This window comes from Squalius cephalus (assembly GCF_949319135.1).
Source record: "Squalius cephalus genome assembly, chromosome: 6".
Classification (NCBI taxonomy): Eukaryota; Metazoa; Chordata; class Actinopteri; order Cypriniformes; family Leuciscidae; genus Squalius; species Squalius cephalus.
The window spans coordinates 34937353-34952538 of record NC_137127.1 but is presented as its reverse complement, the minus strand read 5'-3'; the positions used below and the strand labels follow the sequence as shown (position 1 = coordinate 34952538).

The window sequence follows — 15186 nt, the reverse complement described above, 5'->3', positions numbered from 1 at the left end:
TAGAATCACAAAAAGTTAGAATCACAAAAAAAGTTAGAATCAGATGTTAGAATCACATAGTAATGAATAGCCTATATCTGGTAGTCACACTGTTTTAATGACATGTCATGTGGTATAGAAATCTGCAAGAGTAATAGTGCTTCAAAGTCTCTTTCTCATTTTCTGCTATTGGTTAAAATCAGTCTGCAGTTTGTCTGATATTAAGATCATGGCAATAACATGGAAAACGTTAAAACCATCGAGGAACTTCTCTTTGCAATTGTTGTGTATGGGTCATCATGTTCTAAAACACAAGGTATATAAATCATAGTGGTTAATGCCATTTATTATGTGCATTATCAGTAGATCAGTTTGTTTAATACATATGACATAAATACCATACATATGAAAATGTATACAATGAAAAAGGTGCTTCATGTTTTTAAGTCAAAATTATTTAATGTTACTGAATCACCAACAAAACATGTTTACAGTGTAGGACAACATTCTAAACACAATATTGATTTGAATTGCATATGTTGCCCTACACACACACACACACACACACACACACACACACATACACACACACACACACACACACATATACATATGATTTTGCAGTCCTTCATTGCTTAGCTTTATTGGGAAATCAGCTTTTATTTGGAGAGCAGTTTGCCAGTTTTTGCAATCTCATGTTTCCCAATCATACCTGAATTTGCGGGTTTTCATGCTGCTGGAAAACCGTAATCACTCACCCAAACAGTTATGTGCTAAATCTGTTAAACTGTGTATATTAGTTTTACCCACTCTACTGTAAAATTCAGTTTTAAATTATAATTCATAATGTTCTTCCCTAGAACTATCTTGAGAAATGCCAAAACAATCATAATATCAACCTTTCAAATTTAGAAACAACTGGACATGTATTTAGGTATCCTATGTCAGTTTACTTTTTAATATACAATATTTAAAAGAAAATGTAAAAAAAAAAATATATATATCTGTGATAACTTTAGTGTTGTGATGCAGCTAATGTTACTTTCTTGTGTCTTGTCAGGTCTCAACATTTCAAAGAGTCCATACGCTTTATCCATGAGTGTCGACTTAATGGAGGGTCATGTCTAGTTCATTGGTAGGTTTTATATTTGTGTGGTATTATGGATATTTTGATATGTGGTATGGTGTGAGCTGCTTCAGCAGGCATTTATAAAGGTTACAGGAGCTTTAGGGCAACCATGGTTTAACTGTAACATCTTGTTTGGCTTGCATCATTCAGCTTTTTTCCTTTACCAGTATTACAGTCTAGACAGGTCATTGTTGTCTAATGCTTATGTTTTTATATCTAAATATATATATATATATATATATATACACTGCTCAAAAAAATTAAAGGAACACTTTGAAAACACATCAGATCTCAATGGGGAAAAATATCATGCTGGATATCTATACTAATATGGACTGGGTAATGTGTTATGAACGAAAGGATGCCACATCGTTTGATGGAAATGAAAATGATCAACCTACAGAGGATTGAATTCAAAGACACCCCGGAAATCTAAGTGAAAAAATGATGCAGCAGGCTTGTCAATTTTGCTGAAATTTCATTGCAGCAACTCAAAATGGTACTCAGTAGTTTGTATGGCCCCCACGTGCTTGTATGCATGCCTGACAACGTCGGGGCATGCTCCTAATGAGACGACGGATGGTGTCCTGGGGTATTTCCTCCCAGATCTGGACCAGCGCATCACTGAGCTCCTGGACAGTCTGAGGTGCAACCAGGTGATGTCAGATGGACCGAAACACAATGTCCCAGAGGTGTTCTATTGGACGTAGGTCAGGTGAGCGTGGTGGCCCTTCAATGGTATCATTCCTTCATCCTCCAGGAACTGCCTGCATGCTCTCGCCACATGAGGCCGGGCATTGTTGTGCACCAGGAGGAACCCAGGACCCACTGCACCAGCATAGGGTCTGACAATGGATCCAAGGATTTCATCCCGATACCTAATGGCAGTCAGGGTGCCATTGTCTAGCCTGCAGAGGTCTGTGCGTCCCTCCATGGATATGCCTCCCCAGACCATCACTGACCCACCACCAAACCGGTCATGCTGAACGATGTTACAGGCAGCATAACATTCTCCACGGCTTCTCCAGACCCTTACCTGTCTGTCACGTGCTCAGGGTGAACCTGCTCTCATTTGTGAAAACCACAGGGCACCAGTGGCGGACCTGCCAATTCTGGTGTTCAATGGGAAATGCCAATCGAGCTCGCTGGTGCTGGGCAGTGAGCACAGGGCCCACTCGAGGACGTCGGGCCCTCAGGCCACCCTCATGAAGTCTGTTTCTGATTGTTTGGTCAGAGACATTCACACCAGTGGCCTGCTGGAGGTCATTTTGTAGGGCTCTGGCAGTGCTCATCATGTTCCTCCTCGCACAAAGGAGCAGATAACCATCCTGAAGGAGCTGGACTGCGTGCGCAACCTCTGTAGGGTCCAGGTATCGCCTCATGCTACCAGTGGACTTCAGGAAAGAGTCAAGAGGCACACACGACACCATCTACATCAATGGAACGGCTGTTGAGCGTGTCTCTAGTTTCAAGTTCTTGGGGATCCACATCTCGGCGGACATGTCCTGGACAACTAACACCTCCTGCCTGGTCAAGAAGGCTCACCAGCGCCTTTTCTTCCTGAGGACATTGAGGAAGAATCAGCTCTCCTCGACTATCCTGGTGAACTTCTATCGCAGCGCAATAGAAAGCATCCTGACCAACTGTGTTACAGTGTGGTATGGGAGCTGCACTGTTGCAGAGCGCAAGGCACTGCAGCGGGTGGTAAAAACCGCCCAGCGCATCACCAGGACCTCACTACCTGCCATTGAGCACATCCAGAGGAAACGCTGTCTGCATCGAGCTCGCAACATCCTTAAGGACCCCTCTCATCCAGCCCACAGACTGTTTTCTCTCCTGCCCTCCGGTAGGCGTTTCAGGTGCCTCCGGACCAGGACCAGCAGACTAAAGAACAGTTTTTTTCCTAGAGCTGTTTCTTTATTGAACTCTAACCCTTGTTGAACCAACTCCCCTCATATACTGCTAGATTTTCCTTTCCCTCCTCACATCTGCCTTCATTTGTTATTTTCAATATTGTAATTTTGTATTGCTGACTATTTATCACAGTAACGACTGTTTACATATGCATCTTGCACTACTTTACCTCAACTAGAATATGCTCACTTGCACTGCCGACTGTTTATTTACAGTACCAACTGTTATATGTACATTATGCAATACCTTCACATTATTCCAGTGCACTTTTATTTGAACAGTCTCTGTCCATATTTTATATGCACTATTTTAAATCCATTGTTATTGCTCATCTTAGCCTACTTATCATTGTGTATATCTATCTGTAAAATTCTTGCTGCTATTGCACTTGCTGATATTGCACTTCTGGTTAGACCTAAACTACATTTCGTTGCCTTGTACTTGTACTTGAGTAATGACAATAAAGTTGAATCTGATCTGATCTGATCAGGGGTCCGTTCTTCGTACGTCGCTAACTCACTTAGCTGGATTTGATTGTTGGCGATTTGGCATGATCTTGGATTGTTTGGTTCTTCAACGCTCATCCTGGACTTGCTGTCATAGCAACATGTGCGCAAACTTAAACCTGCTCGGGAGCAGGCTTATTTCATGTTAACAGGATTAGATCCCGGCTTCATAAGCGGAGCTGATACGGGAAGTCCAGCGCAGCGCGATAGTGCACTTTCTTTCTGAGATATATATTTTTTCTCGTGATTCGTGAAATTGTCGTTTTTTGTCGCTTTTATGTTTAAAAAAGTTTTAGGTTTTTTTGTTTGTTTGTTTTTTTGTGGCATTTCCAAGCCACTTAAGACTCAATGTTGTAAAGCAGTTTTTTTTTTTTTTTAGGCTATCATAATTTTTTATGAAGATCATACAATCATGACCATGCCGATTACAGATATGTCACTCAGGCTTCACTAACGTGATTGGTACCATAGACTGCCATCAAGGCCTCAATGAAGGGGATTATGTGAACAGAAAGGGGATTCACAATGTAAATGTGCAGCCCAGTTACTATTGTGATTCTTAATATTCCAGATTAGTAATATTATATCAAATTAAAAAAAGGCAGTTGACTAAAATCTTCCATATCACAAATGTGAAAGCAAAATGGCCAGGATCTGTGCATGACTTAAGCATTTTCAGAGATTCACATTTATGCACATTATTTGAAAGTGGTAAGAAAAGTTCCACAATTATATATCAAGCTCACTGTATTACATACACTTATGCTGATCCTAACAGAACTGCATTTTTTTCATTGGTGATTATGACATGTTCCTGCCTGCAGACAGGTGTTTTATGACCCCATTCCCTGACCCAAACCAGTTACAATGCAGCTCTAGCCAGGACAAGGGCACAATGAAATGAACTTTGGCTAACTAAAGGGAAGATTTCAGTGTCTGAAAAGTCTGAGGGTTGCACACCTGACAGGGCCTGTGACATTGTTGCATGTGCCATATTACACAACATTGCCAAAAAAAAAAAAAAACACTTTTCATTAAATGTTTAATAAAAGACAAATATGCTTAGTTCTTTGAGTTTTATTTCAATTGTTCTTTGTAAAGAAAAGCCAGTGGTCAGGTGCCTGCAACAAGAGATATTAGACACATGCCTCATGCAACAAATAAAAAGGAAAAGTTGTCTATACACTGCCCACCTGTAGGCCTATGTCTCCTCTGTCTGTGCAGACTCTTCTGTAGGCCTTTCTGTAGATGTGGAATCCTGCAACTTATATTGCAGCCATAAAGCATACAAGTATAAATGAAGTAAAGTTATTTATGCACTTGCAGGCTAGTTCCTCCATATGACAGTTATCTGAGAGGGTTTGTTCACTGTCCAGTGCAATGGAAACAAATGGACATTACAAAGTATTATACTTTCTTTCCTTTGGAAAGTTAGAAAATGTCCACTTACTGCACATATTTCAGCTCCACTTTCTTGGGAACAGATACAAGTGTTGGTGTATTATGTAAAAGTGCACAAAAGAGGAAAACACAATGTCATTACAATGAACTACACTGGGGAAAAATGTGATCAATAACTCATGGCAAAATATTTTTACATTAACATAAGTTTATCAGTTTTCACTTTCACAAGTCAAAGCAATTCATCATTACTCAAGATTTAACAGTTGAAATGACTATATGGCCTTAATTTAGCAAAAATGATTTTACAGTGTAGGCTACTAAGATCTTTTCTATTTATTTCTCAGCCTTTTTCTTGGTTGCTTTTATAATCAGACAACCATTTATTTAACAGTGCCTTTTATAAAAGAGACTATAACTAAAAATTACCATTATGTAGAATATTTTTGTACTTCACTTTTATTTGTTCCCATGTTCTAGTATGGTGACTGACATTACAATGCACAAAGTAATTATGCAATTATTAAAATACAAAAATATAGGCTATTAAGTGATAAAAATATCTAACATGGCCACTTCTAACGGATTTAAATTGTATGCTACTTTTTGCCAGCCCTCTCTCCTAGCTTTTGCAGACTTCGAGGTGTTCCCTGGCGTTTTGATTAAACTTTAAAATTCCGAATAAACTTCGACTAATAGTTCTTGCTCTGCAGAGGAGAAAAACTGTGCGCGCTCTTTGTCCACGCTGAGCAGCCAATAGCAGCGTTGCTGATCAGTGTTTCTACTATCGATACATATCCCCTTTTAACCAGCACATGAACGCGCAATTATCTCAGATAACCCAATCCAGCGATACTAATCATATCCGGCAAGTGTGTTCGAAGAACCGAGTTAGCCAGATCATGATTCGCACGATGATATCATCTTGGATTTGTCATTTGATCTCGGATGTAATAAGCAACGTACGAAGAACGGGCCCCAGTAGTGACACTGACCCTAGCCAAATGCAAAACTGGTGAAAAACAGTCAAAAAAGATGAGTAGGGAAAAAATGTCAGTGGCCTCCACCTGTAAACCCATTCCTGTTTTGGGGGTTGTCTCACTGTTGCCCATCTAGTGCACCTGCTGTTAATTTCATTAACACTAAAGCAGCTGAAACTGATTACCAACCCCCTCTGTTACTTAACTGACCAGATCAATATCCCAGGAGTTTAACTGACTTGATGCTATTCTCTGATTAAAAAGTGTTCCCTTTATTTTTTTGAGCAGTGTATATATATACATATATAGAAGTTATACTACAGTCTGTGTGAATAAACATGATCCCAATGCCAAACAATGTGTCATTCATTATAATTAATGCTCTTCCATGTTCAAACTCAACCTCACAAACCCTTTTCCTGCTACAGTCTTGCTGGGGTGTCTCGCAGTACCACCATGGTGGTGGCTTATCTCATGACTGTCACCAGCTACGGCTGGGAAGAGTGTCTTACTGCAGTGAAGGCTGTGCGCTCCTTTGTGGGCCCAAACTATGGCTTCCAGCAGCAGCTGCAGGAGTTCCAGATGAAACAGGTGTCAGAGGTACATTCAGCATTTCATAGACAGATTCTGTCTGGACACAGCTTCCAATCAGAGTTTGATATTTTGAACTGCCAAACATATGAGTAAAGATATAAATATAATCTGTATTTTTTCATGTCAGTCTACACCAGTGTTTCTCAAGCGGTCACAAGACCATTTTGAGTGGGTTGAGGTGTGTGTAGTCAAAGAAACAACAACACACAACTTAATTCTAATTGTTTTTTTCTGATGTAAGATTTTATTTTGAAAGACGTGCATGAAAGCTGTTGTTTCTTCTGTCAGACGCAATTAATGTAAAAAGTGCCTGAGAATTTTTTTTATTTTTGTTACTTAAAGGGGTGGTTGAATATGATTTCACTTTTCTAACTTTAGTTAGTGTGTAATTTTGCTGTTTCAGCATAAACAACATCTGTAAAGCTACAACGCTCAAAGTTCAAAGCAAAGGGAGATATTTTCTTTTAAAGGGGTCATATAATGCCATTTTTGTACAAGCTAATATGATTCTTTAGGGTCTAAATTAAAAGTTTGTAATATACTTTAATTAAAAATTCTCATTAGTATTGTAAGAAAACACTCATTTTACCTGGTCAAAAACAGCTCTGTTTTCAGCACGCCGTGTAAGTGCATGTGTCTTTAAATGATAATGAGCTTTGCTCACCCTGCCCCTCTGTTCTGTGCGTACACCATTTTTAATAATAACACAATAACCATAACGCATTGTTCATTATAAACGTGGGATTATGAATTATATTGAGAACGTCGTACATAGAAAACATGCCGTAATGTACCCTGAGTGTAAACAGCCGCATTCATCGTGAAGCGTGCAGCAAGCAATTTGCAAAGATTAATATAAATATTAATATAAAGGTTAATAAAACGTTACACTCACTTCTTCTACTGGAGGTGCAGCAGGAACACGAATAGTTGGTACCGATCCTTTTTTCAGGAGCAGCTTCTTAGCAAAACCAGCTTTATACTGACCTTGTTTGTAAAGCAGTCTGGTGTGTGAAATGATTTGCGCAAACATGAAAGCATTGATGTTGATCGTGGGGAATATTCCCTTCGAAAACAAAACTCAGCCATTGCGTCTTCAGTGGTTCGGATTTAGGAACATCAAAATGACTGCTGTGTTCCTTATTACACCCAAGAACAGAACACCACAATCGCTTAGAAGCCATTCTGCTCATAGACAGTGCTCCAGCGTATCAACAATGACCGCGATGGTCCGCGCGGACTATGATTGACAGCTCGCTCACGAGCAAGGGCGGGTCACAAAATTGAACGGCTTGATTTGAGATGGGGGAAAACATATAAGAAGATTAAAAAAAAAACACTGGATGGATTTTTATCATTTTATGATGGTTGTGTACAGGCACTGCCAACACACATTTCAGTACAATCAACTTGTAAAAGTGCATGTACTTGACTTGATGCTATTCTTGATGCATTATATGACCCCTTTAAAGAAATTGTTTTTTAAAGACTACAACAAACGGCTGGTAAGGACTACACGACATTCCTCCCAGGTTAGTGACATCACTAACCCTAAAATTTACATAAACCCCGCCCCCGGGAACGCGATTTATAGATTATCAAGACAGAATATGCTAATCAATGACTAGAAGATAACTACACATAAGCTACATAAATTCACCAACTAACCATTCAGAAATGTGTTGTCACTTCTTCTTGAGTCTCTCCACACTGAGTGGGGAGAATCTATTTGTTATTGTTATCGGAATGGCTTCAGTGTCTCACCTCACCCAGTTGCCCTGCTGCACGGGCTCTACAGCCAGAACCGAACAATGTACAGAGTTCACTAAGCTAGTCGCATCCAAAGCAGTATCTAAAGCCCTTGCATTCTTACTATCCTCGATTAAAGTTTGGGTGTCTCTAGTTCTGAAATCTTCTCCGTCAGCCTGACTATCTCCCTGCATTAATCACGTGTAGTCCTCACTGCTGACAGAGAAGGCTATACTATGTGACACGAAGTGCAAGTGACAATAACAGGAGAAGACATTACTCACCGTGTTTGCTGACTGATCCTACTCACCACAGTTGTTTGATGGACTCGTAAGAGGTGCGAGCGCGCACTAGACGGTAAGCGCGGATAGCAGGTTAACAGGCTAGCGAGATACTAGCGTGTTGTGCTAGCGATAACGATTTAGATAAAAGCTAGCGATGTCAGATTAATGTGATAGGCAATATTAGACAATATATAATATATGTTGATGAGTAAGTTGCATTTTGCAATATAAACAACAAGGAATGATAGACAGGACAGTATTCAGAATCAGTGACAGGATTGTGTCGAGAGTTGAGACACAGATCTGGGGAACTCTACAAAAAAATGTTTGTAGGTTCACAGAAGCATGTAGCCTCCATAATCCTAAATGGAAGAAGTCTGGAACAACCAGGAATCTTTCTAAAGCTGGCCTCCTGGTGCAATTGATGGAGAAGGGACTTGGTAAGAGTGGTGACCAAGAAGTTAATGGTCACGGTTGTTGAGCTCCCTGATCATAAATGGAGATGGGAGAAACTTACAAAAGGAAAAAACAAACAAAAAAAAACCGTACAAATAAACGTACAAAACTTAAAAAAAAAAAAAAAAACGCCTCCATCACCATTTGGTACAATGCTGCCACCGTACCAAAGGGCAGGCTGCAGCGTATCATTCGCTCGGCAGAGAAGGTGATTGGCTGCAATCTTCCATCACTTCAGGACCTATACGCCTCGAGGACTCTTGAGGCGAGTAGGTAAGATTGCAGCTGACCCCTCCCACCCCGGACATAAACTGTTTCAGACTCTCCTCTCTGGCAGGAGGCTGCGGTCCATCAGGACCAAAACCTCTCGCCACAACAGTTTCAGAAACAGTTTCTTCCTGTCTGCAGTTAGCCTCATTAACAAGCCCCGGGTCCCCCATTGACACTTCCCCCCTTGCGAATTATACAAATGTCTTTGCACATATAATTATTATATTATTTTATATCATGTACAACTTGGCACATTGCACATTGTGGCAGTGAAGAGAATTTTTAATTCTTGTTGTTGTTGTTGTTGTTGTTGTATATTTTTTATATTATTGTCCATTCCATATTGTATTTGTATTGTCCATTCCATATTTGTATATTTGTATATTTTATTTATGTCAACAGTATGTTTTGTCTACATGTAGCACCTTTTGACCAAAGCAAATTCCTTGTATGTGTAAAACACTACTTGGCAATAAAGTTACTTCTGACTTCTGAAACATCATTGCAACACTCCACTGATCTGGGCTTTATGGCACAGTGACCAGACTCAAGCCTCTCCTCAGTGAAGACACATTAAAATCCTCTTGGAATTTGAAGAAGAAAAAAACAAAACACCTAAATGACTCTCAGACTGTGAGAATCAAGATTTTATAGTCTGATGAACCTCAGTTCCAAGCGTCATGTTTGGAGGAAACCAGGCACCACTCATCATCTGCACAATACCATCCCAATGGTAAAGCATGGTGGTGGCAGCATCATGCTGTGGTGATGTTTTTCAGCAACAGGGACTCATCAGGGTAGAAGGAAAGCTCAACACAGCAAAATATGGAGATATCCTTAAAGAAAACCTGGTCCAGAGAATTCAAAACCTCGGATTGGGCAGAGGATTCACCTTCCAACAGGACAGGACCCTAAGCACACAGCTAAGACAATGCAAGTGTGGGTTATTGACAACTCTGTGAATGTCCTTGAGTCCTTATTTATAAAGTGGCTAATAAATCTAACAAACCAAAGTCTCTGTCAGGAAGAGGAACATGTTCTATGATCTCTTTTGCTAAAAGAGACTGCACTTCCAACTCTGTTGGGCCTGCTTGGAACTAGGGCTGGGCGATATGGCAAAAAAAAAATATCACGATAATTTTTTTTATATCAGTCGATATCGATAATTATCACGATAAAAGTCAAATCTCTTAGTTTCTGCATGTGCTAATTTTTTTTTTTTTTTTTTTTTTTTGGTAAAATGTAATATTCTGACTGTTTGAGTTTTATTAAACTTAACCATTGGTCATCCAGTATCATGCATTTAGATCATGATAACCACAGATAAAACCAGGGCTAGCCTATAGCACCTCACTATCATGGCAAAATGTAACTTTATGGTTTCTATGGTATTTGTATGAAAAACAGTAGTCTAAATACATTATTAAATACTGTAATTATATTCCATTAGTCCTTTAATACATTGTCTACATTAATAATATAATACAATTCAATGTATATCCTACATTTCATAGTGCAGTTAATATTACTAAGCTAACAGTAAATCCGTGGTAAATGATGGGAATTTCAGCCTTCAGACTGTATCGTTGCGCACAGTTTGTCAGCGCTGTTTCATCTGCCTTTAAGCTGGTTTAAATCACTGAGACATTTGTGTTCCTCGCTGAATTCAAGCGCTTCTCACTGGATTTCGTGACCGAGACCTATCAGAGTAAACGCATCTGCTCTAACTTTAGTGAGCTCGCGCTCGCGCTGCCGTTCGGACTTTGAGCCGAGCGGATAAATGGTCCGTGTGGCGCGCGGTTAAAATGAGTTTCGTTCCGCTTTTGGCGCATAAACATTATCGAACATTTATCCAATGTAGACAGTACTCTGTCCAGACTGAATTCTGTACCCTTTCTCTATAATTTGCAGGACCCATGGAGACACATTCGGCAGAAGTAGCCACGCTACCGATAGTCTGAAAAGGGGTATCAGTCTCTCAAGACTGACCTCTGGTGTAGGCTGAGTAATATGCCTGGTGCCTTGAAATTGCTTGCTGGCAGGGGATGACTTCTCCAATACCCTCCTCGGAGGTAGAAAGCATCCCAATTCTGCAACATTCTCAGGTGAGGACTGGGCAAGAAGCTTGCTGGAAACCGCAAGGACTGACTGATCTCCCAAGGGCACTGCGAAGATAAATGATCTTACGTTGTAGATAAAGTGGTGTGGGCCACTTCTCCTCGGAGGGGCCTACCCACAAAGTCCTGAGCCCTATAGCATCAGGACTTTTTGCCTGACGCCTTCCTCAAGAGGATGACAGCCCTCAGATCCATCCTCCCCTGGAAAGGCTTAGGCTGTGAGTGCATCCTCGACCCTCAGTCTCTCTTCAGCACAATGGTAAACACAAAGATTTCAACAACAGAAAATCTATTAAATGTAAAAAAAATAACAACATTAAACACTAACGGGTCTTTCACTTCACTACAAAATAAATATAATAACATTTAACATCAACATTTGTTCTCCTTTTCCAGTCCTAAAGCATGCTTTGAACTAGAAATCCACTGCCCAATTGTCAAAGTTATCAAGACAATTTCATTAAGTTACTACAACTTGGTTAACTGAACTTACTTAAGCTGGACTATGACACTATTTTCTTCTAGATCTGCTGTACAGCTGAAACAAACTGTTATCACTGTAAAGCTGCTTTGAAACAATCTGTATTGTAAAAAGCACTACATACATAAAGGTGACTTGACTTTAACATAATTAATTAATTAACATGGAAATTGATTTTAAATTACACACAATATTAAGTTAATATAATGATCAACATTATTATGTCAACAGATCTCAACAAAATAATGTTTGCAACTTTTAATTAAATCAATAAATTATCATTTTTAACTTGAACCCATGCATTTATTTAAGTTGTGGTAACAGGTCCCCTGAATTTCTTTTTAGTGTATATTTGAGCGAAGTAAACAAGTTAATAATAATAATAATAATAATAAAATCTGATCAAGCTCCATAACACAGTTACCAATATAGCAACTGATGTGGTAACACTTAGATTTGGTATACATATTCACTATCAAATAGTTGCTTATTAGAATGCATATTGCTAGCATACTGGCTGGTTATTAGTACTTATTAATGCACATATTAATGCCTTATCCTGCATGACCATATTCTAGATCATTTAACCATACCTCAGCCCCACAGTGACAAATTAAACCATACCATACCGGCTAGTCCGGATTAACACAAAATGTAATGGTTCATCAACGGTTTGGAGAACAACATACTCCTGTAAGTCTCTTCAGCCACCTTTATTCAAAATCTCATATTCGTGTAAAAAAACTGAAACAGCAGTGAAGGGGTTTGGTTGGTCCCTGAAGATTTTGTTGTTCACTGTAGGTACTGTCTCCATGTCTGTGAAGGGATACAGTACTTCTGTATGACTCCAGGCCAGTGACAAGAGATAATTGTATTAGCTATAGACACTGGCCATACTAACATTCTCATGTTTTGTACACAACATGATAGGTGTTTTGTATGATAGCTACTTGGTCTCTATTCCTGGCAGCTTTATATCAGGTCTACTGGCAAGTCAGCATGAAACAAGAACAACTTTACCACTGAATTGTGACATGTTTCAGAGTGAAATGAAAACAAAAATATTGGGTGGGTCTTCAGTTGTTGATTGGTTCGTGAAAAGTGGGATCTGTATACTGAAATTGAGGCAGATCTGAATGAGATTGGCTGAACAGCATTACAGCCTTGCATATGTTATAAGAGTAAGTAGAAGTCACAGGAAGGGCAAGTTATGACATTTTGATTAAAGATTACAAGGTCAAAAATGTATAAAAGGATATGCATGGATGAATCATTCAGAATAAGAGCAGTAACAAGCATTAAGAAACAAATATGGTAAATTTCATAACAAATGTAAATATGCATTAAGGCTCTTGCACATTATCTAGAGCCAAGAACTAATGTCTAATTGTCTAATTGACATAAAATAGTAATTTTTCCTCAACATCATAACTTAACTATTTGAGTTTACTGGACTTCATTCCTTTGACATTGCATTGCTTTCTGGATATCTGTCTGGAACCAGATGTTTTATGAAATCAACACAACTGAAACACAACAAAATTTAAATTCTTAGCATTTATTTTTTAAACAGATATATTGCATCCAAAAACACAGACACAAAGAATTCTCTTGCAAAGATATAAAAACACTACTCAAGAAAAACCCTCACATTGTCATGTCTCCGGTCTGATCTGCCTGTTTTCTTTACTTGCGTTGTCTGCGTGGTTGTCTCGGAGCACATGGCTTTGTTTTGATAGTTCGCTGTGTGCTCCGCTGTCTTTGTGTTGATTTGTTTCTCCACCCTCTCGTTCGCCACTGCTCCTTCCCCGCATGTGTTATTAATTACCACCCCCTCATTCTTCATCACTGCTCATCCCCGCACCTGTTAGTGATTACCTTCCTTATTCTTTTCCCTATTTATTCTCCTTGTGTTGTCTGTTTTGTGCCAGATCGTTGTGTTCGCTTCCCGCTACGCTTCGACCCAGCCAGTTGATATTCTGCAAACGTGTCTTGTCCAGTCCTGTTTTGAGGCTCCAGTGCCGTTTATTTTCCCTGTTTGTTTTTCTTTTGTGCATTCTCTCTCGTTCTCTCCAGGCCTTCTCTTTTACATATGCACATTTACATATGTATACTTTTGTTGTAAATAAATCACCAGTGATGTGGTGCAACAACAGTTGTTTGTTACCTTTTTTTTAGCACCAAAATAAGATTTAATAGTGGATGTAACACACTCATGGCACTTAAATCAGGGGTGTCTAATCCTGCTCCTGGAGAGCCAATAATATATTGCAGAGTTTAACTCCAACCTGGTTCAACACACCTGCCTGGAAGTTTGTTGTGATCCTGAACACCTTTATTAGCTGGTTTAGGTGTGTTTAATTGGAGTTGAAGCTAAACTCTGCAGGATTGGGCACCCCTTCCTTAAATTCATTGGGGTTTTAACAACACTTTAAACGATTTAAAAGGATAGGTTACCAAAGATGATAATTGTCATTTACTCATCAACATGCCACTCCAAACACATGCAAACATATTAATATCTTCATTCCATAAAATGAAAATGAACATTGGCTAGGCTGTTAAGCTCTATAAAGGACAAGTCAACACTATAAAACATGTAGTAAAAGTAGTGGATGAGTCGTATTGTCTATTTTAAAAGTTTTTGGAAGATAACTTTGTGTAATGAACTGATCATATCAATTTTGATGTTACTACGTAATAATACAACAACATCAAACCTCATTAGTTCTTGTGTCATGACATTTGATCAATAGACTTGCAAGAACCAATGAGGTTTGATATTTATGTAGTAGCTAATACTATCAAACATTATTGTAAACAAAGACTGACATTTTTATGTTTTCATCATACAAAGAGATTGTATGATTTAAGAAGACTTGGAATATGACATACAAATCATGTAGGTTACTTTTTAGACACTTACTCTGAAGTCATTGTATGAAAAGATGTCACCAACACTAGTTTTATGATCCATAGAAGAAAAAAAGAATGGACAAACATGAATGTGAGTAAATGATCACAGAATTGTCATTTTGGGGAGAGAAAGAGTGCTTTAAATTAAATTGACTCACATCCTTATCAAGGCTCTCCAGTATTGAAGTCATTTCTGGAATGTCCTCATAACGCTTTGACCTGAACAACTGTATCAGCTTTGAGAGATGACCATCTAGGCCTTCAAAAAAGGACTTGCTTGGGTCCTTTGACACAAGCCTGGTGAATTATTTGCTGATCTATAAAAACATAAATACATTTACAAATTTAACAAAGATGCCAGAGTGACAGTCTTTAACTAGCCTGACTTCGTCATACTCATATTCTAGTCA

General features: G+C 39.0%; 2 protein-coding genes across 2 annotated transcripts in view; both read left to right on the top strand.

Moving 5' to 3' along the window:
• Positions 1–15186, top strand: part of gse1b (Gse1 coiled-coil protein b) — a 486478-nt gene that overhangs the window by 360873 nt on the left and 110419 nt on the right. The window lies entirely within an intron of this gene.
• The window catches only part of dusp22a (dual specificity phosphatase 22a), an 81349-nt gene that overhangs the window by 30146 nt on the left and 36017 nt on the right, over positions 1–15186 (top strand). The window contains exons 5-6 of the mRNA XM_079874244.1: positions 1040–1114; positions 6338–6509. Coding sequence (XP_079730370.1) covers positions 1040–1114; positions 6338–6509 — 247 coding nt within the window. The remainder of the gene's footprint in view (positions 1–1039; positions 1115–6337; positions 6510–15186) is intronic.